The sequence below is a fragment of the Simochromis diagramma genome, unplaced genomic scaffold (genome assembly GCF_900408965.1).
Source record: "Simochromis diagramma unplaced genomic scaffold, fSimDia1.1 OVJJ01000596.1, whole genome shotgun sequence".
NCBI lineage: Eukaryota > Metazoa > Chordata > Actinopteri > Cichliformes > Cichlidae > Simochromis > Simochromis diagramma.
In genome coordinates, this window is record NW_024387245.1 from 10,023,888 (window position 1) to 10,048,043 (window position 24,156).

Below are 24,156 nucleotides of genomic sequence, written 5' to 3' on the forward strand. Positions count from 1 at the left end.
GTAGGCAGGTTACAAAGTTAAAAGTCCAAATCCCATTTGGTCCAAAAGAAGGGGTTCCAGACAGGTTACAGGCATCAAAATAGCACAACAAGAAATTTTCCTATTCAATTAAATAAACTTCTTAAACCTTAAACAAGGCTGTAAGGAGGCTGAATGGTGGTCTTTTTATTTGCTTCCACAGTTAGTGGTATCCCAGAGCCTCCTTTTCTTTTAGATGAATAAGGAAAATCCTTGAGAGTGAAGATGAATATGAGAGACACACAAAGAAACTGAACCCTAATTTAAGGAGTAGAATGTCTTTAAGTACTGTGCTAGACGAGAAGGTGAGGACAAGCCCATGCAGCCCATGACCCATGATGGGAGGAACACCAGGCTGCAGACTGATGACAGAAGAGCATGACGGGTCCTTCACACGTACCTCTATGTTTCTGTGTCACAGCAGGCTTTGATCAGGCCATTGCCCCTCAGTCTCCAGAGTTTGCATCCTCCATATGCCTCTGGTTTGACCACATCTTCAGCATCCCTCTGTACGCAACCTTCACGCCCCTTTTAAATGGACTATATTTTATACGGCATCACTTGAAGCAGGAACCTTTCCACTTAACTGCAACCTATTTGTGAAAGCCCATATGTGACGATTGGTTTATGTGTGTGTGTTTTTATTTTATTTACAGTGTGTCTGAAATCTTTGTCATGCTGAAAAATGAAGCCTTTGCTAATCAGATGCTTTTCAGATGGCAATGCATGCTGGAGCAAAATCTGACAACACTTTTCCTTGTTAATTGTATACGTTTAGACTAGATTCACAACGCAGCTGGCTGAAATGCAGCCCCAAATCATGACAGAGCTTCCACCATGTTTTACAGATGACCATAGACACCCACTGTTGTACCCTTTTCCATATGTATTGATGATTTGAACCAAAAACTTCATATTTAGATTCATGACTCCATTAGACCTGTTAACCCTGATTTTCAGTCCATTTCTTGTGTAACTTGGAATCCCTCAGCTTTTTCTCCCTGCCTCCATCCTTAAGGATGGCTTCTAGTCAGCCACCTTTCCACTGAGACCATTTCTGATGAGGCTTCAGTGAACAGAAATTGGTTTAACTGAAGGGCCATAGGCATCTCTCAGGTCTTTGCTAGATTTGTTTTCTGGTTTCTTAATGACATGAGTTTCAAATACTGTTCATCTTCTGTAGGTAGTTTGTAAACTTGTGATACTTTTTGTTTCATTTGTCCTGTTTCCTCAGATGAAATATGCCAAGTTTACAGCTAACACATGTAAAGATATTATTTTATTGAACTGTTATCTTTGGAATTTTTTGTAGATTAACCTAAAGAAATTGAAACGAATTATGTGTTTTTGTGCAAAGTACCAAAAGATAGAAAAGAGGGAAAAATAAGAAATTATGAAAGACCTTTGGAACAGTCTGTAAAAGTGACACTTGGTTATTTTTTCTGAAAGGTCTGAAAAGGCTTTTGAAGATGTATATGTAAATGATGGGGTTGAGTAAGGGGTTGGAATAATCCAGCCAGGTTTTAGAATATGCCTGTAAGGACTTTGGTCTTATTTTACTTTGTGTCCACATTTGTCTGGTGGTTTCATTATTAGAGTTCCCGTATAGTTGTGTTACCACCAGTATGTACCAGCATTTTAAAAAAAGGACACAAAGACATACTTCCCTGATTACACACTGAAGTTTTTAATGTCTTGACAGAGCACAGCAGTCCTGCAGGTTAAAGTCACCTTTCCATCCACATCAGTCTAAACAAGACGCAGGACCTGATCGCTGCAGGACTTTCACACATTCAGCCCGCCCCTCGCTGCTATTCTACACACAGAAGGACAAGAAAAGCAAAAGCCCTCTGCTGCAAGCCAAAGTATTCAACAGCCTGCAGTTGCCCATATACATCATTGTATTATATATTTTTTGTAGTTTTTAAAACATTACTTCCTTATACATATACTCATTTTGTCATAATTTAAATATTCAGCGGTTTCATACACTAAATTCCCTAGATAGTGAAAGTTCAATAAGATGCATCACACATATACAGAATAACACAATAAGATATGTCCATAATAAACTATTTACCATTAAATAAGAAGAAGAATATGCTTAGTTGTGTTTACTTTGCAGTCGTGGAGTACCAGATGCACAAGGGATGAATAGTAGATTATTGTTTGTGGCTGGTGGGTTGTTTTTTGCTTGGGTTCAAAAATACAATACACCACATCACGCTGACAGTGGAGGTCAGTGGTAGAAAAGGTGGTGGGTTCGCACGGGTCACAGGTTCTCACACGTGTAAAATGACAGGGTGAAAGAGAAGGAGCTTTTTCATTTAATGCCAGTTTTATGCATAGACTGTGGCTGTTTTTGAGTGTTCTCACTCACCCCCGTGACCACTGGAAAAAAGACAAAACCAAACAAAAAAAGGGGGGGAAAGAGAAGAAATGGCAAATCATCAACTGACTTAAAATTCTGAATGTTTTCACACGGCAAATATTCCTGTTTTCCCCGTCTGAATAAAAAGGATATGTAAAGAGCTATCTAGCTAACAGTCACAGAGCTTCAACCCAGGCCAAAGACTCCCTTCCTCTCAGGCTGGAGTCTTGCGTGTCCTGCAGTTGTCTGAAGCTGCACATTTGCTTAAAGATAATGCAGTAACAACATTTGTGTGAAGCAGAGAGCAAGAAAGACACGGGAGAGGCATCTTTTTTTTTTTTCCTTTTACGTCAGTTGTTGCATAGGTCGTGTGGAAGCACAGACAACAGCAGTTTTAAATCGCAGGTGGATTTAACAGTGACACTGAGGGCCTTCCTGAGGCTACAATGGGCAGTTCCTCCCGTCCTGCAAGGCTGAAATGAAGAGGAGAAGGAAAAATGGACGAAGAGCAGCAGCGTCTATCTGAGGGTGAAGAATTTGCAGGCGATCCTTTACTTCTGTTATTCATTCAAGCCTTCCTCTCCTCGTGTGAGTGAGTGAGTGAGTGATGGGTGGATGGATAAATGCGAGATGAGCGTAAGAAGGAGAAGAGGTAACAGGGAGAATGTTTCCTTCTAAGAGTCGAATGGCTGGCAGGGGGCTCTCGGGACGAGAGGGCCCGCCCTTGTTTGACCGGCTGTTTAGGTGATAGGAAAGAAGAGAGAAAATAAAAAGACGATCTTATTTGCCAGGATGAAGAGATTACAACAAGAGAAAGCCTAAAATCGTAATGGTGAGGAGGCACCAGAGAAATGACGATGTTCACCTCCAGGGTGAGGGGGATATTATTGCTTTGCCACCAGTTAGTAATGTGTAGCCACGGGTTATTCCGGCATAGGAATTATGTAATTAAGATGTGGCCACGAGATATCATCTGGTAAGATTACATTTTTGAATGATGAATCGCCTGACAGCCAGATGAATATTAAAAATCATCAAGGAAATAAAATCCAGCTGTTCTTTTAAACTATGCATGATGGTTAACATACAACAGCTTACCCACACCGAGGCCAAACATTAACAACTAGTGGCTGTTTAGTTAGCAATAATATTTTACAGCCACGTGAGAAACAGGTCAACTTTTACAACAATGCTAATGGTAATGAAAACCATGATTTGCAGGGTGTGAGGCAGACCTCCTCTTTCACGGTTTGTTCTTTATAGTTTAGCTCACAAGCGGACTTGATTAAAGTCAGTCGCCTTCACACACGAATATGGAAAACTGCCATAACACATTAACTCAAAATCTGAATAGTGCAGTGAGAAGACACCAGAGTTACAAAAAAGTCCAGCTTGCATCACCTCCCTTATGAAATACTTTATCCATCGTCACTTCTGCTGATTGAAACATTTTCTGCCTCTTACTTTAACTCCGAGGCTGAAATGCTGCAGAGGAACTAAAGCATTTACTCTCTGCACAACACCAGTATTTACAGAGTCAAAGTATCCATCAAATTACCATGAAGTATGTTGCAAGTTCTTGGTATTAGTGGATGTTTAAGTGAACTGAAGAATTTGTGCCATTTTATCTGAAACTCTTGTGAAAATCTGCCAGCGAAAAATTCTAAATTTCTGCTTTATCCCTAAAATTTCATCTTTTTTTTGAAGGGAAGGATTCCTTAAAAAAGGAAGAAAATAAATAAACATGAAAGAAAAGAACAATTGATGAATGAGAGAATAATAAGAGAGAATACTTATTAGAAATACTCAGGCATAGCTTCATGCTAAATGTCTACCCTTTTAGTTTAAAAGCAGGAAAAATGTTTCCGTGTTTAAGTGTTTGCACGTGTTTACTAGACTGTATACTGCGTGCGTGCACACGCTAACTGATTTGCTTCATCAGTCTTTACATAGTTTGAGTTCTCAGGGTGCAGCATGTTTGTAAGTCATGCAAGTGTGATTCAAGTATTCTGTGTCACTGTATGAGGGAGAGAGGTGGAGGTGAGGAGGAGGGAAAGAGGAGGAAGCGAGGGAGAAGCAGGAGCTGGGAACCAGCGCAGGTCAGACGAGGCAGAAAACGACAGGAGGGTGGCGCTGTTGTCTGTGGCCTCTCATCCAGGGGAGGATTAAACGGAGGAGGAGGGGAAGGACGGAGGAGCCAGGGAGTCTAGTGGGTTGGAGATGGCGGGGGTCTCCGACTGCCGTGGACACACAAGCACAAAGGAGAGACTGGATTAGTGCCGTTGCTCCCTGTTGACAGGTTTACAGCCCCCATGTGTACATTCATGCACAAACACACAGAAATACTGTATCTTCAAGTAACACATGGAGGCAGTCCAAAAATCCAACCAACGTGACAAAGATTTGAAGCTCAGTTAAGTGAAGGCAGTGTTCCTGCACATCCAGCTGCTGTTTATCTACAGTAACGTGCAGTTTGTTCAGCTGTAGTTCTGCTACAGGAGAGCAAATCCACTGATAGGCATTAAAGTTTTAAGCAGCAGTTGTTGCTGATTGAAGGGAAGATTAAACTGATTGTTAAACACAACAAACAGAAGTTGACTTGTACAAATGCAAAGTGTTTGCTTGAAGGTAAACATGTAAGCAAATATGAATGTGTGACATTTTAGAGATGCAGATATACTCTCTTATTCCCAGTTAGGGCGAACCATCCTTTATTCACGCCATAATTTAATCTAACATCTTTGCACTCTGTACCATTGCACATATGATATACATGTTGGTATTGCCTGTTTGTCGATTCTCTTACGTACGATGCTATGCCTGGTCAGTGAGTGTTACCAAAACATTCACAAGGTTTGCAGATTTTGCAAGACAATGGCAGATATGGCTCAAAAGAAATATATGCCCATTTACAGTTACATTCAAACTACAACTCAAAAACTGTTAACAGACAGTACAGCAGCCGAAACAACAGTAACATAATGGAGAATATAGGCGTATATATTGTACTGTATAGCATCCATCGCCTGAGACCATGAGAACGAACTTTGGCTTCCTTTTATTCCTCTTTTCTTAGCGAGAAACTTGGAAACATTGTGTTCAAATACAATTTATCTGGCCACCTCCCAGCCCTGCATTATGACTGCATCCCACTTTGTCCCACACACAAACTCAGAGCTCAAATCATCTCAAACTGGTTTCCTAACGTGAGAATAGGAAACTACTGTACTCAAATAACCTCAACAGTCACAGTCTAGTGTCTGATCTTTTTGCAAAGCTAGCTGGGATTGCTGATGGCAGCTTATACAACTTATTCTCCAAAAAAAAATTTTATAATCTCATTATCATTTATAAATGAAGATATGGCTTGTACTTACCAAGTGCTCTTAAAGGTAATACATTTGTTAGTTAAACTATAGAGTATTTCCCTAAAAAGTAAATCACCAGTAGGGCTACTCCACATTAACTAAATCCTGCAAAGAAAAGTGATTTTGGTAAACAGAGCACCGTGTCACTAACAGAAAGCATCAGACACATCGATATAAGCAGGTATGGGAGGGATTTTGTGGCATACACACATATACAACACAGCACCAACATTAGTTAGGTCCCGGACATCTGTTGCGAGTCTTCTTGGCCTACACCGGGGGTGTCCAACTCCAGGCCTCAAGGTTTTAGATATCACCCTGGGTGAACACACTTAAATCAAATGATTCGTTCATTACCAGGCCTCTGGAGAACTTCAAGACATGCTGAGGAGGTAATCTAGCCATTTAAATCACCCGTGTTGGATGAAGAATACATCTAAAACCTGCAGGACACCGGCTCTCAAGGCCTGGCGTTGGACACCCCTGGTCTACACTGACAAAATGTCCTCCTTTGGTGCTCTTTACAGACAAAATAACATCAGACTGAGCTTGAATTGAGCTCAAGCCACTGATGCAAACATGCAAACACACACTCTGCGCCGGGTGTGTGTTTGCTCATGCAGCCCTCTGAGAAAACAGTGGTGAGAAAAAGAAAATGTCATGCAGTGAAAGGGATGGTTTCTGTGAGAAAGGGAAAGAAGGAAAGTCGGTGTGATGATGATGATCATGGTTGCAGACAGTACCCAACGTACCAGTAATGTTAGTCCTCACTGGTCAGTGATAGTGATTCTGTAGAAGGAACCATAGCAGTGTGTGGGACAGAGGTGTGGCGGGGGACGGAGGGGTGAAGAAGAGGAGACAGAAGAGAGAAAAGGAGCGCAAACAGTTACAGCGCAGGAAATGACCAACATCGCATGTGCGAAGCTCTCACTCATGGCAGCTCACAGTACAGAAAAACTGGATTGGAAGATGAAAAATGGGCACTTTAAACAGATTAGTTTTAGTGAAGATGTTAAAAAGCTGTCATTTTCCAGTGAGAGCTTCGCTCAGCCACGTTAGCGTCCTCTACAGTAAAACTGGTGAGCTACTGACAGTTAGCCCCAGGTTAAAGAGGTTAGCTAGCTCACAAACACAGGAAAGGGGGGGGGAGATTTTAAATGCATACAATTAATGAATACCAGAAAGGAAGCCCCTCCACATTCCCATCTCCCCTTCATTCATCAGATCATGTTTTAATTCAAAGGAATCCAGACGACCTCGCTTTTAGCAACAGATTATTTAACAGGTGATGTCTGACAACGTGCTGAAAGTTTGGTGATGGCTGAAAGATACTAGCAAGGTGAAAGAAATTAGTGAGATGTTGTAGTTGTAGTGCCTATTTGGGGATAACTAGCAATCTACCAGCCTATTAATCTATCCTCTATCAAAACCAGCGCTTTCTACTGTCCTTTACCTCCTTTATCCCCTCATCCGGGTGTCTTCACATCCCCCTTGTTAACAGAGAGTATCCACACTTCAGCTTTGGTGACGTCACATTATCTTAAACTATAGTTTGGATGTCAGTGTCCTTGTAAAATCTACTGCGGCCTACTCTATGATGGAAGAGTTTCCACTCACCTAGGCACACTTGGGGGTGCGCGGTTAGGCCTGGAGGGCACGGTGGGTGGTGGCCCACTGTATGGGTCAGGAGAAGCTCCGGGGCGAGAAGGGACAGGGGGACCCCCTGCAGGAGGAGGCCCAGGTGGAGGACCACGAGAGCCTGGACGGGCCGGGGGTCCTGGTGGAGCCCTGCGGTTTGGAGTTGGACTGGTGGCCGGAGATCTTGATAAGAAAGTAGAAGTGAAGAGAGGAACATAAAAGGAGAAAAACATCAGGAAAGTGTCAATAAGTCAGATGCTGCGTCTTTTTAGAATATTCTTATTTACTTGACCATATGTCAGAATTAGACATGGGCTTTTAATATTTGTTCTCCCCAACCTGTTCCCACACGTACTCTCTCAGTCCCACAGTCTGATGTCTCATGTGCCTTACCGTCCTCCAGATCCACTACGCTGCACCTGAAGCCAGGAATCGTCCACGGGTGGTGGCATGGCGGTGGTTACAGTAGATGTGCTGATGTCGCCGATGATGTTGAGAGCCTCCCGCAGAGCGTGGTACATCCGCAGCATCTCGTCACGGTGCTGGGCCTGCTCCTGAGACTCCTCCATCAAGCTGTTCTGGTCACCACATGAGTACAGCTGGGCCAACAGCTCAGCATTAATGAACTCTTTAGTCTGCACGCAGAGGGAGAGAAACACAGCACGCTGTCTGTCAAATCTCAAAGTCCTGTCATCTCAGCATGACATACGAGACAACAGCAGCGCTCGCTGATGACTCACATTGTTGATCATGAGATGCATGATGGTCTTCGGCATCAAGTCGCGGACGGTCTTGTTGACGATTGCCATGTAAGAGTCGACCAGGTTGCGGATGGTTTCCACTTGCCGCTCCAGCTGAGGGTCCATGCTGTGCATGAGGTTGTCAGAACCATTTTCATCACCACCATCACTCTGTGAGACAAATTAGGGTTTTTTTTAAAAAAATGTGTGTGTAGCAGAGTTACAGAGAGGGTGATAGCACTTCAGGAATGACAGGAAGGAAAAGGTTTTCTCCAGGAAATTATATTACCAGCTGAATGATGAACACACAATTCATCAGTGTAGTTAAATGTTGATGAAAATAATTAAATAAAAATAATTTCTTTATATTTTGCTTCCAAGAATTCAGACTTTCTAATAATTTTTAACATGGTCTTGAGCAATAATTCTTCAGGTTTTCTGAAGATCTTTCACACTTTCTATTGGACACGGCTTAGACATTTATTGGCTTTTCACTCATTTTCAGTCCAGTCCTCCTAACTGACCACTTTCACTGGATTATTTTTTTCTGTTTGTTAAGCCATAACAAGTTCACCTAACTCAAGGGATGAACCAGTGCTGCATTTATTAAGAAAAGATTATTTAGTCAAATTTACACAGTTTGATAGGCATAAAATGCTATCTTTGCACCAGCAAGGTGATTCCCTATCAGTGGTTCAAAAATCTACTCCTAATGATTTCGCTAAACTATCCATTTACTGATCACTGTCAGCTACACAACTCAGGTACAGGTCCATTTAAGTAAAAGTACAGTTCATGCTTTACATAGAAAACACAAAAAAAGTGATCTAGTACCCAGAATAACATACCTTTCCTTCCTTCTCCTACAACGCCAAATAGCAATGAGAGATAAAAGACATTGAAAAGGACAGATGGCAAATGAGAAACACAATAACATTAAAAGAGACTGCAGAAGGAAACATCACAGCAACCACCTGAGCTACTACTGGACACAAATAATATGAACTGGGAATAAATTCCACATTTGTGAGAGTGTTTGCGTCACAGTGTTGTCTGTGCACGTGTGCTTTAGATGAAATCTTACCGTGACCCTTTCAGGATAAACTCCGGCTCTGAGGAAGGAGGCTTTCCAGGCATCAACGTCTTCCTGACTCTCACACGCAAGCTCCAGCTGACGGTAGTCCTTATACACATTTCTGTGGAGACACAGTGTGAGCAGTGCACTCCAATAGTCCCGTCTCATCAGCTGTACGTCCTTCCACCAGTGAAGGTTAGTAACTAAATACAGTCACAGTGACTTTAATGTAAAAACTTGGAACTTGTTCTTTCCTCCAGAATTTCTGTTTTCACTTTATATTATCTTACTTCATATTTTCTAGTCCACTATACTACAAAAATAGCTTTTTTGTTACTTCACAACATTTACTTTATAATTCTGGTCATTTTTAATCTACTTTTTGTTGTTTTGGATACAAAACTTGTATCATTTTTTGGGATTAAAATGCCCCAAAGTATAATTTAGTGCTTCTTATCTACAACAGTAACAACAATAAAGTCTGGCTTACATGTAGATACTTAAAAATGTCATGCAACGCTGGAAAGGGCACTCTGCACAATTTAAAACCTTTACTTTCTTAATTTAAGTTCATTTTTATTATACTCTTGTCCTTTTACATTGGAATAATTTTTACTTAGGACTTTAAATTATCTGCAGACTTCCCCAATATCAGGATATTCTTTAAGCTTTACAACTACATCCTCAGTGGCTGTCACACAGAAATCCCAAAACTCATTTAATGTAAACATAAAAGTGGGCGAAAGAGCAACGTTTAACGCTGTGGTGCATTTAAGTTGTTTCTGCGTTACAGTGTTAATGTGTGTGTCTAATAACACCTCTGTTCGGTGTTGAAGAGGGCAAAAATATGCTTGCTGGACATGAAGCCTTTCTCCACATCGCGCAGCTTCAGGTTGTCGACCTGCAGCATGTACTTCTTCTCCTTCTCCTGCAGGGGGTGAAAGAGACACAGCAGTGAGTAGGACGAGGAGGAAGACTTCCCTGATAAAGAGGAGAAAGGGTCATGCAGATACTCTCACTGTATAAAATAAGAGTCGTTTTAAAGGAAAAACTAGTGCAGATGCTGCATTATGATCACTCTGGGCTGTGAAATTTAGAGCTACGCATACAATTGTATTATGTAACATATATAGTAAATGGTGAGTGTGTGAAAAAGGTTTTGAGTCATTCGTTTGCGCTGCTGATACAGACAAAAAGATAGCAGGCTAAAAGAGACAAGCGGATAAAAAAGGTCAGCGGAAATGAAGAGCAAAAGCTCGCACATTCAGTTCTACAGCAGACGAAAGAAAAGCAAAGGAGATGGATGGGAAAGTACAGTCTGTGGTTTTGATTACAGTTGTGCAGAGTCAAGGGGGTGGGGGGGGAGAGCAAGCAACAAATGAGAAACACACAGACAGAAAGAGAGAGGGAGAGGGAGAGCGTTCCAGGCTAGAAATCTCTTGTACTTGTAAATTTGCACACAACATATGACACACAGACGTCCAACTATTTATGAATCAGGGAACCTCAAAGTTTGTCAGCTCAGTCTGATCTCTATCTTTATCTCAAGTAAATAAACTCACACACACACACATATATATATATGCCGCGGTTGGACTTCTCAATGTCTATTGATAGAAAATCCAGTTTCTTGAGTCACGGTGCATAATATGCTGTGTGTGTGTGTGTGTGTGTGTGTGTGTGTGTGTGTGTGTGTGTGTGTGTGTGTGTGTGTGTGTGTGTGTGTGTGTGTGTGTGAACGACAATAAAATGAGAATTAACAAAATGAGATTCCAAAAATAGCATGAGGTTGGTGAGTTTCTGAAAACATTCTCTAAACACAGACACAGAAATACACACACACACACGGGCATGCGCACACATACACACACCCTGCTTTGGTTCCAAACAGCACCTTTTTGAGCGTAGTCTCTAACTAACCTTAAAACCATCTGGATGGCTAACCACGGACTTGCCCTGCCCAACTCAGCATGTGTGTGCGTGTGTGTGTGTGTGTGTGTGTGTGTGTGTGTGTGTGTGAGTGTGTGTGAGTGTGTGTGAGTGTCACAGAGAGAGCAAGACAGACGGGGATTGAATGTGTGACAAACTCCTTCATCAAAGGATTTATGACCTGTGCAGCCAAATGGTCATATCCCCTGAATGCATGTAAAACATCACAGAGACACACATAAAGACACAAACACATTTGGCAGCGCCCGTACACCGAGGTGTCCGCTACCCAAAAAAAAGACGGCTACACAAGAAGTCGCCCCAGGCCGCTGAAAGCTGACATCATTATTTTATAAAGCTGGTGAGTTCCCATCCCCCATTTCTCTCTTTTTCTTCAATTTCACCATCATCTCTTTTCTTTCTTCACCCCCTCCCCTCCCTTGTTCCTCTCACTCTCTGGCTTTCCCTCTCCCTGGGAGTGAGCAACCTTGGATTGATTCATACATTTTCCTCTCCTCTGGCCAGTAAATCCAGTCAGGAAAAATGGAAACAGGGGAAGAGGAGGGGCAGCGAATGTGCACATGATGTGGGGAAGGTAAAGAGAAAATACGCTAACACGGAGAATAACTATGTTATACAAGAACAGCAACAGTAAGAGAGAAATACAAATGATTTCTTGAGTTTTCTTGAATATTAATGGGGGGTGCAGATGATGCGAGACTGGAAGATTTGAGTTTGAGGTTTGATCAGTCTGGCAACCACACATGCCAGAAAGTCAAACAACAAATTGATGAATACCAGATATCTGCTAAGACTGTCCATGTATTTGTCCTATTGCAACATCAAATAAGACCATTATCAGTCAGCCAGTTTCTTGTGTGTGCATGTGTTTCTTTTTTATGTGTGTGTACTAGTATTGGGGGGGAAGTAGGTGCTTGAGTGCTTTGCCATATGCTCCTATAAAATCCAGGCAGTGTGAGTGGGCAATGTTACAGATTTCAGATGTTAAGCACACTCGCAGGGACGCATGAGAAAACAAACCTGCAGATGCACACATGTGGTCTGAAATGCACACTTTCTCTGCACAGGACCAAGCTTCAAGTAGACACACACACACACACACACACACACATTCATCAACAGGTCATTTGGGCTCACTTGGACACGAAGCTCCTGATTTTGATAGCTGCTAAGCAGGATTTCAGCTCTAGATGAGCATCCGTGGTCTCATCTTTCATAGTGAACCATAAGTTATCCTCATGAAAGATCTTTAGAGTGAAACTTCTAATAAGTCGTAGTAGTCGATCTATTAAAAAAGCTGCGTTAAGCGCTAACTGGTACAGACTAATAATTTTTTGCATCATATAAAATAGGAAACGCCTTCTGTGCACAGGTTGTGCAAATTAACTTGAAGCACATGATTAGTTTGCTTTTTTATTGGGCACAATTGGGTAAATCCTTCTTTCATAATGGTTACATTGTTCATTTTTATCAGGTTATCCTATGTTAAAAAACAGACGGGCGTAAAATGTGTTCGGGTTAAAGCTAATCCCATCTGCTTATTATATGGGACGTTTTTTAGGCAGGTGCTTTGAGAAAATTATTCACAGTGTTTGACTAAATCCATCTGTCATTACTTAATTAATATTCCACAGAGTTTCCATTACTCTTTAGATTGATTGTAATTGTATTGGCATCAAAGCAGAAATAGCAGAGGCTGATTACCTCCAGACTGAGCTGCAAAAATACACCTTTTTAGGTTTAGTTTGATATTTTCTTTAAACACTTTTACATTTCTTCACTTGTACACAAAACACAGGTGTGATCCTTGTTGGGGGGTTTTTATGGGTTTTTTTTCCGTCTGAACACCCACACCACACACACACACACTACAGGCGGGCACTTAGTAGTTGGTATTTGAAGCAGTGTATGAACAAAGTGCTTTTCATGGTTTTGTTTTGCTAGTGTGTAAGAGCAGGCTCATTATAGAGAGTCAGGGGAAGTTCACTTCTGGATTCGTAAAGGAACTTCACCAGTCCGTACGCCATCCCAAAAAATATCTAAAAGAGTCAAACACATAAAACGTTCGAATATGGGCATTTCTCACACACACACACACACACGCACACACACACTTGGAGGTGGTAAACACCAAAACACACACATACATGGGAACATTAACCAATTAACACTCTGAAACAAATCGGAGTAGTTTGGTTGGCGAAACCATGAAGATACTCGTTTACAGCATCCATGTTGTTTTAAGAGGCTGGATGTCTTCGTATGTGTGCGTGCACGTGTGTGCGGTGGTGCGTTACTGTGTATGTTGATGGGAGTCTGATAGAAAAATCCTGGTGACTTGGGCCATGCATCAAAGGCCTGCGGAGAAGCCGCACGGCATCTGGGAGCAATAACGTTGCTTCTAACCCTTCATTACCACAAAGACTGGGCCCTGGGTGGCAGCCAATGGTAATTTTCACAACCCTCCTCCTCACCTCCCTCTGCTTTTCTTTCCCTCCATTCTTCTGCCATTTTCCCCATTGACTTCTGTCTTTAAGAAGAAAAAAAATTAAACACAGAGGGGATTTCTTTTAAAAAAGGCGCACGGAGAAAGTAGTATAGAGTGAGGCTCAGTGGGTTTGATGCACTTGTTCAGACCAATTTCATCAATTTATAGATTTTTGTAGGAACAGATTTGTCACAACGTTCTTGTAGAAAAGATTTGTTTGTGAACATAAGCATCTTTTCGTTGTGTGTAACGAAAAAACCCACTAACGTACGCAAAAGCCATGTTTGGTCTGTGAGCAACATATGAGAAACAGAGACGGCATCTGAGGAAACCTAATTTGACTTAATGCTGTTTGGACTTTATTTAAAGTAAGGCCACATGTTGCCAATATTTAAATGAGGAACAGACAATGATTTAGCTAAGAGAATTACAACGCTGAAGAGCTGGATTGGAGCTATTCTGGGGCAGTGTGTAAAAACACACAGCTGTTCATGACTCATCTGGCTAAAGATTGCGCAATAATGCTCATAACAAATCACCTTGAGCAACGTGCCAGGGCCCACACTCTATAATCCTCCATTTATCATGCAAAAGTGCCTTTTTGATAACAGCATGTCAGGTGCACATGTTTCAGGAACTCGAATCTAATCTGAAACGGCCAATTTCGCAGTGATATGAACATTAATTCTCACATTTTCTTTTTTATGACAAGGTTTTGGCTCCTTCAATTATCTTTTTTCATTCCTTCTTACAGAAAAAAAAACCCAACAGCCTTTGAGCTTTGCTTTGAGATTTTCCTGTGGGAACTGCACAAATGTGAACAAATGTCTTTGTGGAGAGATGAAACATGCTGACTGCAGTTGAACGCAGCCTGGCAGGTTAGTGATACCTTCCTGTTTAGTGGTTAATTGCTAAACAGTCAATTATCTGCCCTGAATTTACTCCTGCAGAAGGTCAGTGTTACAACCTCGGGGCTATCAAGGACATGTGATCAATCACCGTTGACCAACAAAGCGTAAAAGAAAGGTTGGCCAGCAGACTAACTATATAAACACACGCTAAAATCCACACACGGCGGCAATCTTGTCTGGTGGAGGGCAAATGTTCAGCTGGTGTGTTTTGTGTCTCACAGCAAAACTCCCAGTACAAACCAATCACAGCTAAATGACATGAAACCCGAGTTCCCTCACAAGCAAATGAGGCACGCAATCGTCTGCCAGTGTTCACGCATGTTTTTCATGTAAGGATTATGTACCTTAAGGTAAACACGTGATGTCAGAATACGGGGGAAACACTGTGAATACTTTTATAAAAATTTTTAATGCTACACTTGGCACTGACCCACATATATTTGCAGTAAATTCAGTCTCGTGAAACTTCATGAGCATTAAAGCTGTGTCAGGCTAAAAGTCAAAGAAATAAAAAAGAATGAAATAAAAAAAAAATATATATATAATTATAAATATCCATACATCTTTGGAGAAATGCACTTTATTTTATAATGTGTAAAACAGTCACAGAAATAGCAAAAATGTATGTTTTATACATTTTTAAACGTCAATAAAATTGCCACGCAGATACACATACACAGCTGTGTTTCCATCACATCAGCGGCCGTTACCTCCAATTATATTAATTGCCTAGAAACTTCGCCTCACCCTGTACCTACTGACAGCCCAACCCCAACCTTGAACCTGAAGCTCACTTTAATTTAACTCTAAACAAACAAATTTATCGCTTAGTGGGTTATGTTGTGGTCACTTGGATCCTCGAGTCACCCGTATACTTTGTTTCATGTAGTCATTTTTGTTCTCACATTATGCTCCATGTTTCCAAAAGAGGAACATCATCAGCATTATCATATCATAAACTAAATATATAAACAAACCAGCCTGTGTCCCTCACCCTTCATTTCTATAATCTCAAATCTTCTTTTCCATTCATGACAGATTTTATCATTCTTACAGCCTTTCTGACTTTCCTTGCTACATCATCCTGCGCTCACTTCCATTAACTTAAGTATGTTTAATATCTCAAAGAGACATTTATCACCCCTCAATCATGTCACTACATTCTTTTTTTTTTGTCTCTATCTCTCAGCCTCTGATATTTTATCAAATAAAAACTGATGACACTATTTAAGGTAAGTCTCAGGGGGCATGCTGTCTATCTCTGCTTCCACAAAATCTGTAATCTGTCTAAGGAGGTACAGATAGCACTTAAGAGTGACTTAGACTTTATTGTATATGTATAAAAAACCCAGCTTTATAATCAGAGTGGTAGTGACCTCTGAAGGGTGTACTCTGGGACAGGGTTGATAAGTTAAGACGATGGATAGATGGATGGATAAAATTTCTTCTGTACATTTTAAATGCTGTTTTGGAAAATCTATGTGCTTCTTGAGTTGAAAAGATCAAATGGGTACACAACCCTTCATAAAAGGTATTAAACACAAACAAATGGCACATTAATTAATGACTGTAGAGAGCATTTTCAGATTCAGGTTGGCTGTTTGTTGGCTGCCGCTAGATTCACATTTATGGAACCAGTATAAAAGTATAGATTTTCCCATCTAACGCCAAAAAGCACCTTCCCACTGATATTTCAGTTACTTAGTGGGGCACGGTGATGAAGCGGTTCGCGCTGGTGGCCTAGGCCTTTTTTGCATGGGTTCTCTCTGTCCAAAGAAATGCTTGTTCGGTTAACTGGCGCTTCTAAAATGTGTCCGTCTCTCTGTTTTTTTGGCCCTGTGATGGACTGGTGGCCTGTTAAGGGTCTTCATGGCCTCAACCGCTGTCGGCGTGGTCAGGCTCCAGCAACCCTGAGCTGGATAAATGAGACGGACGAGGCTCCCAGTGTTTCCTGAGCCCTTTCCTCAAGCCACTGTCTTTTTAAAATATGCTCCTTTCAACAGATAAGCACCGCTGATACGATATCACATGAGAGAAAGGAAAAATAACCGAGCTATTATGCGGTTCACATTTTCTGTTACCCAAAGAATTATGGCTGTTTGTCTCTAGATAGAAAATGAGCTGCAAAGTTTCACAGAAACACGCACATTAAAACACATTCAGGCGTTCAGATTTACAGGCTGCTTCCACAATTTCGTACAGAGCGCTCTCTTAAATACATTTACAGAGCAACACCCGCAATCTTATCTTCCCCACACGCAACGCACGAAAGACACAGTTTCGCCCACGAACTGGCGGAGCTGCTGTCAAAGCAGGAAAAACAAAGTCAGGACCTTGAGGTTTTTCTGTGACAGTATTAAGCAGCTGTATTTCACGGCAAGACGGAATAACATGGGAGCGCAGATCACGCGTGTGTATGTGCATACTTTCTCAGCATTTCTGGCTTCCCTGACTAAGAGTCTGAAAAGTAAGCTGTCTGCCTGGTCATCCAAACAGTGGAAACAATGTTAGCGCGACCGCAGCATTTCCCCCACCTACCCATTAAAATTCACTCTTTCCAATCCTCCAAACCCTAAACTCGACTGCAACACTAATCCATTTTATGTCCTATGAGGATTGGTTTCTGTAATTCTCTTTTTCTGGCTTGCTAGGTTTTTTTTTTTTCATTTTTTTGTTGGACCTCCTTGTTCATGGGGCATCGTTTCGCCCCCCATTTTGAAGTTCTTCCCCATTTTTCTAGCCGTCCAAGCGGTACTGCTGACTCGTCTCTCATGGGATCGTGCCTGCTTTGATTTGGAGCTCAGGTCGGAGCTCAGAAACCGCAGCTAAAACAAACACATGGCTTTGGCCACCACTACACTGCACACGTACTACTACACACACACACACACACACACACCTGGAAACACTAGCACTAATTACTCCTGTCTGCTAGAAGTAAGGACCAAACCTAACTGTGAGTGCGTGTGAAGCCCTAGAAAGTAAAGGAGGAACTTTTGACTGGTTGTGTCTCAACACTGCCTTTTCCCTCCTCTTTTGCACACACACACACAGACACACACACACACACACACACACACACACACACACACACACACACACACACACACAGACACACACGCACACATGTCTTTCGCCCTGGTTCTGATTTACCAGTCGTATGTCACCCTTCCAAGCAGCAACCAACCCACCCCCCTTGCCACCACTCTGTGTGTGTGTGTGTGCTGGGAAGGCTGCAGAGCTGCATAAAGGGCTCTTTATTCGAGTCGGACAGGGAGAGGAAATCAGCTTTAGAAATAAAAACAGAAGGAGCAAGAGAGAGATGGAGACCACAGGGCTGCACATCTGGAGTTATTACAAGGCTTCCTCCCGCTTGCCAAGAAAACGCCGACATTCCTGCCCCTTTCTACAAAGACCACGGAGCCTCTCCTCTCATCCAGGCTCACTCCTACATGCACAAATCCATCACTCATACTCATAATATATATATTTATATATGTATGCTCACATGTATCAAAAGCAGGGATGCACTGCAGTGAGAACACGCAAATGCTTTGCGAAACACATAAATGCCTCCATGTGAGAGCGCAAACGCGTCCACATACGCTTCCACTAAAAGGCTCCCTCCCTCTGCAGCCAGTCCTTCACTCCCTTTCCAAACTTTTACAACACGCAGGCCAAATGAATGTGTCTCACTTCCTGTTCACCTCTGACCTTCCACTTTCTCCCTGCAAGCCAGAAGAGGGAGACTGGAAAAGGAGGGGTGAGCCAGACAGAGGGAGTGGAGAGAGAAAGAAGAGAGGAGAAAGGAAAAATAGGGGGCCGGCGAGCTCCTCCTCTTTCTCTCTCCATATCTCCTCTCTCTCTCTCTCACTCCTTTTCTCCTTCTGTCTCTCAAAGGGAGAACTTGGTGGCCAGTCCCTTGCCACGTCGAACCTCCAGCCAGTCCACCTTGCCTGCTACTGGAGAGCCCCCTTTATCTTTTTCTTTTCTTTTTTTTCCTTTTTTGCTCTAGGAGCATTTGAACCCCGATCAGCCAAGGTTTCCCTCAGCAGTGTGGCAGCAGCGCTGAATGAAAGAACAGGCAAATTCAGCAAGGATTTGGGAAAGAAGAAGCATCACCTAACGCAGAAAGATGCAAAGAAGTGAAACGAGATCGCCAAGACGCAGGTATCCCCCGCTTTCTTTCTTTCCATTCGGCGTACGTCTAAGGAGACGAAAGGTTGCATACTCCGGCGTTTTAGAGGGACGTGTTGGGTTGGGAGGATTTCGGCTGACCACAAATATTATCTGATAAGATCTGTTCCAGGGAGATTAACAGCACTTGCACTTGCAGCTGTTTTTAACCATAACTACTTGAAACTCTAATGACTTTTGTTCGGTTTGGCCTGAAATTTTAAGGGAACTAAATGGGGCTTAGGCTGCACTAATTTGGGCTAAATAGGTTGACCATTTTTGTGTGTTTTGGCATCTGTGCTGGGCTTTATTTTTTGCCTTTAATCTTTTCTAAATGCAGAATTCTTGCAAAGAAATACTAGTTACTTTGTTACATTAGTATTTAAGACCAAAATTCTCAGATTAAAAAGCATATAATTAGCTGATGAGTAATTAAAGCTCATTGGCTACATATAACAGATTTATGACTTCTAAATGTGTTATATTTGATATTTAACATTAATTAAACACTTTCTGTGTGTTTGTGTTTCCCCCGTAGAGCTCGGTGAGGAATGTTGCTTTTCACAGCGGGAAACAGGAAGGAATGTCACAGAATCTGCCAATCAGCGCCTATCACCTCCGTCTAACCTCTCCCGCTCCTCCTCCTCCTCCACCACCACCACCTCCTCCTCCATCCCTTCCATCCCAGCTCACTCAATCATCCCCGATCGGCCCTTTGCGGCAGTCAGACTGCGAAGATAAGCCAGGCCCCGGAGCCTGGCTGCAATCACAGTGAGTACGATTAAGAGTGTGTGTGGTGATATATCTGATTCTGATTCTGAGCGCATGAATAAAGAGTCCTCCACAGCGCTACCCTTCAGCCGCCCGGCCCGCCTGCCCAGTGTTCAGACTACCTGTTCAGGAAGTAGTGGTTGTACAGTAGTCTGCACATTGGTTAGGCTGGCCGGGGAAGCACAGGACGACTGCCTAAAAAAAGCAGGATGGGGGGGTAAAAAAAAAAAAAGTGAGAGCCCTCCAAAGGGCATTCAGCAGGCACAAGCACATCAGGCTGTGGGAACACGCAGCTGCACCACCCCTCGTCCATCTGGACCAGCCCGGGCACGAGCCTAAATAAAGCACCCAAAGGCTCCACCGCACAAGGCCTAGCCCTCGCCCAGGATGGATTTATGAGTGATGGAGAAGTCCTAAAATTTTGAAAGCAGACCCATCAGGTTGTACTCTTATTAAGCTATATGATGTTTGTGTAACCAAGACCTCACTCTGCGACTCAGCTTGTGAAAAATATTTAAAAATCGTCACAATAAAGAGGCTTAAGTTTTCAATGTTGTTGTTTTTCTTTTTTTCTTGAGCAACTTATCACACATATACGGGCTCCACGAAAAGTAAATAAACACCACAGGCATATAGATATAAGTGATGGTTGCGAGACATTTTTAACATGTTGTTTATTTTCCTATGCAACCAAAAGCTGAAACCAGAAAAGTTCAGCCACACAGAAAAAAACCCAAAAAGATAACTAAAGCGCACAGTAAACCTCCAGCGTCACACTGCACTCATAATGAAAATGTACAATTATGCCTCTTGCTTTCCCTGCATCAGCTTGCGGCCGCTTTACCTCAAATGACCATGTAATGTGCAGAGAGGCAGGAAGCCACCAGACAGAAATGTTGAAAGAGCAGCCACTCTATCATTGTCTGTTCACCGTTTTGTTTTTGGGTTGGCTTTTTTTGTTGTTGCTTTTTTATATAGCTCTCCCGCCAAAAAAAGACAGAAAATTGTGGGTTTTAGTGTTTGTAGGTGATGTCATGTGAAAAGTTACAAGTTTAGCTACCCCCCTCCACTTGCGGCCCCTTGCTTCTACTTCTTCTCTGGGACCACAGTTTACCTTCGGGCCTGCCTGTCTTTGATAAAGCAAACCCGCAGTGTACCGTTTCGAATCCCCACTCCCTCGCAAACACGCCAAAGCAAAAGAAACGTTCACACGGTGCCTCATCACAGAGCATCGTCTTCAGGAATGAACACCACAAAACCAACCTGTTTCCATTTACAGCCCTGCCACCAAACACACAAGTGTATATGCATTTATATATATACACACATACACACACCCGTAACGCACAAAGCAAAAGTCCATGTGCATGCACACACACACACACACGCTCACCATTAAAGCAGACATGTTACTATGAGTGTGCTGAAAGCAGCGGTCTGCTGTTTCCCCCCAGGATGTTTACAGCTGGGATCACCAGGAGAGTCTGGCTTTCTGGCAGCTTTACAGCACGAGCAGGGAAACCCGGGCAGACACACACATGCGCAGTGACTGAACACACACACACACATACACAAAAGAAAAAGGGCACCCAAAGTTAATACAGGCACTAAAAAAATCAAATGAAATCAAGCCATTTGTGCCTTTGTACTATTGTCAATGTGAAACTGCGGTTGTCACATGCTTGTGTAAAAATATGGATTTGATTATACCAATGCACGGCTATCACAAGCGTTACAAGTCTATAAAATCCAGTGTTTTACATTCATACACACAATGTTTCTTTACAACCATTTTTTTCTCAATTTGTGGCTCATCCCCCTCACTTTCACTCTGCTTTGGGAAGCTTTAAGCTTTAGAGCGGCCTAATTCAAAGAACTGGCATGTCCTGTGGTAATACAGACCAGAAGGCTTCTAAGAGCACACACACATGCATGCGTGCACACACGCACACACTAATCAAAACATCCTGGCACCACTACTTGGGTCGAAAGTTATTATTAGTGTCTGGAGGTGGAGTGTGTCCATGTGTGTATGCGTTTGCCAGACCATGGCGAGGGTTTTCCCCGTGACAAGCGGCACCACCAATAAAACAGTCGTGTGCTGATTTTGCAAGATGGTGCAAATAACATTTCAACGCATATACGTGGAAAAGGGTGTGCAAAAACGTGGAGTTTTCTGTATGCACTGATGCATTTTCCCCCCTGAAATTAAACAAAGCATCATATTTTGGCAGGTCTCCACCCAGGTGGTCAGCATAATTCCTTAGGAGTACTCTAGTGTGTGAGGGGCTTATGTAAAATGTCGGATATAAAACATCACGTAAACTTTTTTTAGGCTACAGCTACAGCAGCAGGCTGAGCTGAGCTGTAACGTCAGCACGTGGTGTTGGTTCTAGGTCTCCATGCGTCCTCACAGCTCCATGTTCAAATAAATAGACATTATGAGAGAGAGGTAACAGATGGAGGGAGGAGACAGGAGTAAAAAAAATAGGAGACTGTGACAAGGAAAGACTGAGACAGAAAGCAAGAGGCGAGGAAAGGATGACAGACTGTTTCTTTTGTTTTTTGGGAAGAACATTTGAGGACGTCGCTGGGAAAGAAGGAGGGAGGGAGGATGTAATGTACCAAACCAGCCCTTCCTACCTCTTTGCCTCCCCCATCTGTGCTACCTTTTCTCCCCACTTTCTCTCCTCACATGGTCCTTGTTACTCCTGCTGCTAAACAGCTAACGAGAGACACTCCTGCCTCCACCCCTGCGATCCAGTCCCCCTCTCACTTTGTGCCCCTTCTTTGAAATAAAGTAGGTTTATTAGAAGCAGCTTGTGTGTGTGTGTGTGTGTGTGTGTGTGTGTGTGTGTGTGTGTGTGTGTGTGTGTGTGTGTGTGTGTGTGTGTGTGTGTAATTAGGAACAGGGCAATGCAAGGGCTCTGGTATGCACATATGTGTGCCAGCTTCAATGTCTGACATGCTGTGGGGTCCTGACTTTTTAGAAAGGTCTGCTCAGTCCTACACACACACACACACACACACACACACACACACACACAGCCTGATGTCAGCGCGCACAGAGGCTGTGGCTAAGGCATGGAGACAGCGAGACTGTGGCTAGCTCCTAATAGTTCTGCAAAGCATCATGGGATACCGCTTTGACCAGTAAGTCCAGTAACAAAGCATGTCAGGGAGAATCATATCAGTGTGCAGAAGATAACACTGACCAGCAGTCATAGCTGCAGTGGAATGAATGTTGGACCAGGTCACGGAGAATAAACACTCGGATCCCAGGAAAATTGTGTCGGGTTGTGCGGTAAAGATGCAGAAAAACCGCCAGAGTAAAATGTAATTTCATAGTGTCATACAGTAGGAATCGGATCACAAGACTACATGCTTTATAATCAAATTATACTGTGAGGAAATGTCAATTTTGTCAAGTTTTGTTTTTCCCAAACAAGCTTTTTCCTAATTATATGAAACCACCAAACTTCAAAGTCCTGTCAAACTGAAGTACACCAAAAAACGGAGCGTCTGACGTTTGCTAAACACAGAAAAATCTGTGTCAGCACATAAGTTGGAACACAAGAATCAAAAGACTGTTGATCTGTGGTCATTTGCACTGCACGGACATTATATTGTTTATCCATCAGGGGGCACTATCCAGTTTATTTTTCAACTCGTTAAATGACCCATTTTAAGTCCTTTTCTGTTTTTTTTATTTATATATTATGGTCAACACACACAAAAGAAAAAAACAACATGTCTCAGATCATCATCATAAGATTTTCAAATATTGATCTGAGCCTTCAAAACTGAGTTTCAGTCGGGTTTAACTTTGAATCAATTATCCTGCAAAGAACCCTTTGTTTCCCTTTCAAAACAAAACTCTGTTTCTATGCAGTAACAAGTACTTGTAGTGCAGTGTTGCATACTTTTATGAATCTCTTACGCTGCATTTTTCTTTGGAAAACACTACAAAGCAGTTGGCTGATGCTTCGGGCAGATGATTCAGTCATCAGGTCTGCAGCTCAGACCGCAAACAGAACTCTAAACCAAGACTTTGAGTGTGCAGATACTGAAACATGCAAACACACACAAACACCCTGACCGTGTGACTCCGTGTGCACGAGTGACTTTACGTGAACTCTGTCTCACCTCATCATCCTTGTACCAGGACAGACTCTCGGCGGTGAGTACAAACCAGTACTCCTTGGCGCCTCCCTTCATGATGCCGATGTTATTAATGGTCAGCCAGCCCTTCCTGATCACCTGAGAAACAGACAGATATAGCAGACACACAGAAAGGAAATGAGCTGAAACTCAACCAGCATTTGCACATTTCACAAAGTTAACATTAACATCCATCAACCTTTACATTTACAGACATTTACCACACACATATGTAGGCCTACCTACACAGCAGAAGTGAATGAGCTAACAAAAACGCTCAGCTAACCACCAACACACTCCTCGCACTCGCTCTCTTTTTTCTCCTCAGCTCTCTTGTATTTCATTCCCTCCACTTTACAGTCACACATACAGTACGATGGTGTGCAGGTTATTTACCTTGAACCGATCGTTAACTCCTCTCTCCGGCTGAATGAGAATGTGGAGAGAATATTACAAAGCTATGCCAGCATAGGGCATTTAGTAAAAGGC

General features: G+C 42.5%; 1 protein-coding gene and 1 long non-coding RNA gene across 15 annotated transcripts in view; one reads left to right on the plus strand and one right to left on the minus strand.

Moving 5' to 3' along the window:
- Positions 1 to 1,463: 1,463 nt before the first annotated feature.
- The window catches only part of dnm1a (dynamin 1a), a 50,553-nt gene continuing 27,860 nt past the window's right edge, over positions 1,464 to 24,156 (minus strand). For 4 of the 14 annotated variants that reach the window (XM_040053188.1, XM_040053183.1, XM_040053187.1 and 1 more), the window contains 8 exons: positions 23,653 to 23,766; positions 10,029 to 10,138; positions 9,220 to 9,331; positions 8,984 to 8,998; positions 8,136 to 8,306; positions 7,789 to 8,030; positions 7,375 to 7,578; positions 1,464 to 4,626 (listed from right to left, as the gene is read on the minus strand). In XM_040053188.1, the coding sequence (XP_039909122.1) occupies positions 4,596 to 4,626; positions 7,375 to 7,578; positions 7,789 to 8,030; positions 8,136 to 8,306; positions 8,984 to 8,998; positions 9,220 to 9,331; positions 10,029 to 10,138; positions 23,653 to 23,766 (999 nt within the window). In that variant the 3' untranslated portion in view covers positions 1,464 to 4,595. Of the gene's footprint in view, positions 7,248 to 7,370; positions 7,579 to 7,788; positions 8,031 to 8,135; positions 8,307 to 8,983; positions 8,999 to 9,219; positions 9,332 to 10,028; positions 10,139 to 23,652; positions 23,767 to 24,063; positions 24,094 to 24,156 lie in introns of those variants that run through there. The other 10 variants (XM_040053185.1, XM_040053184.1, XM_040053178.1 and 7 more) reach the window with 7 other exon arrangements.
- LOC120747386 lies at positions 18,427 to 20,057 on the plus strand. Its single transcript, XR_005699108.1, has 2 exons — positions 18,427 to 18,729; positions 19,274 to 20,057. It is a non-coding gene; the product is annotated as an uncharacterized LOC120747386 (long non-coding RNA).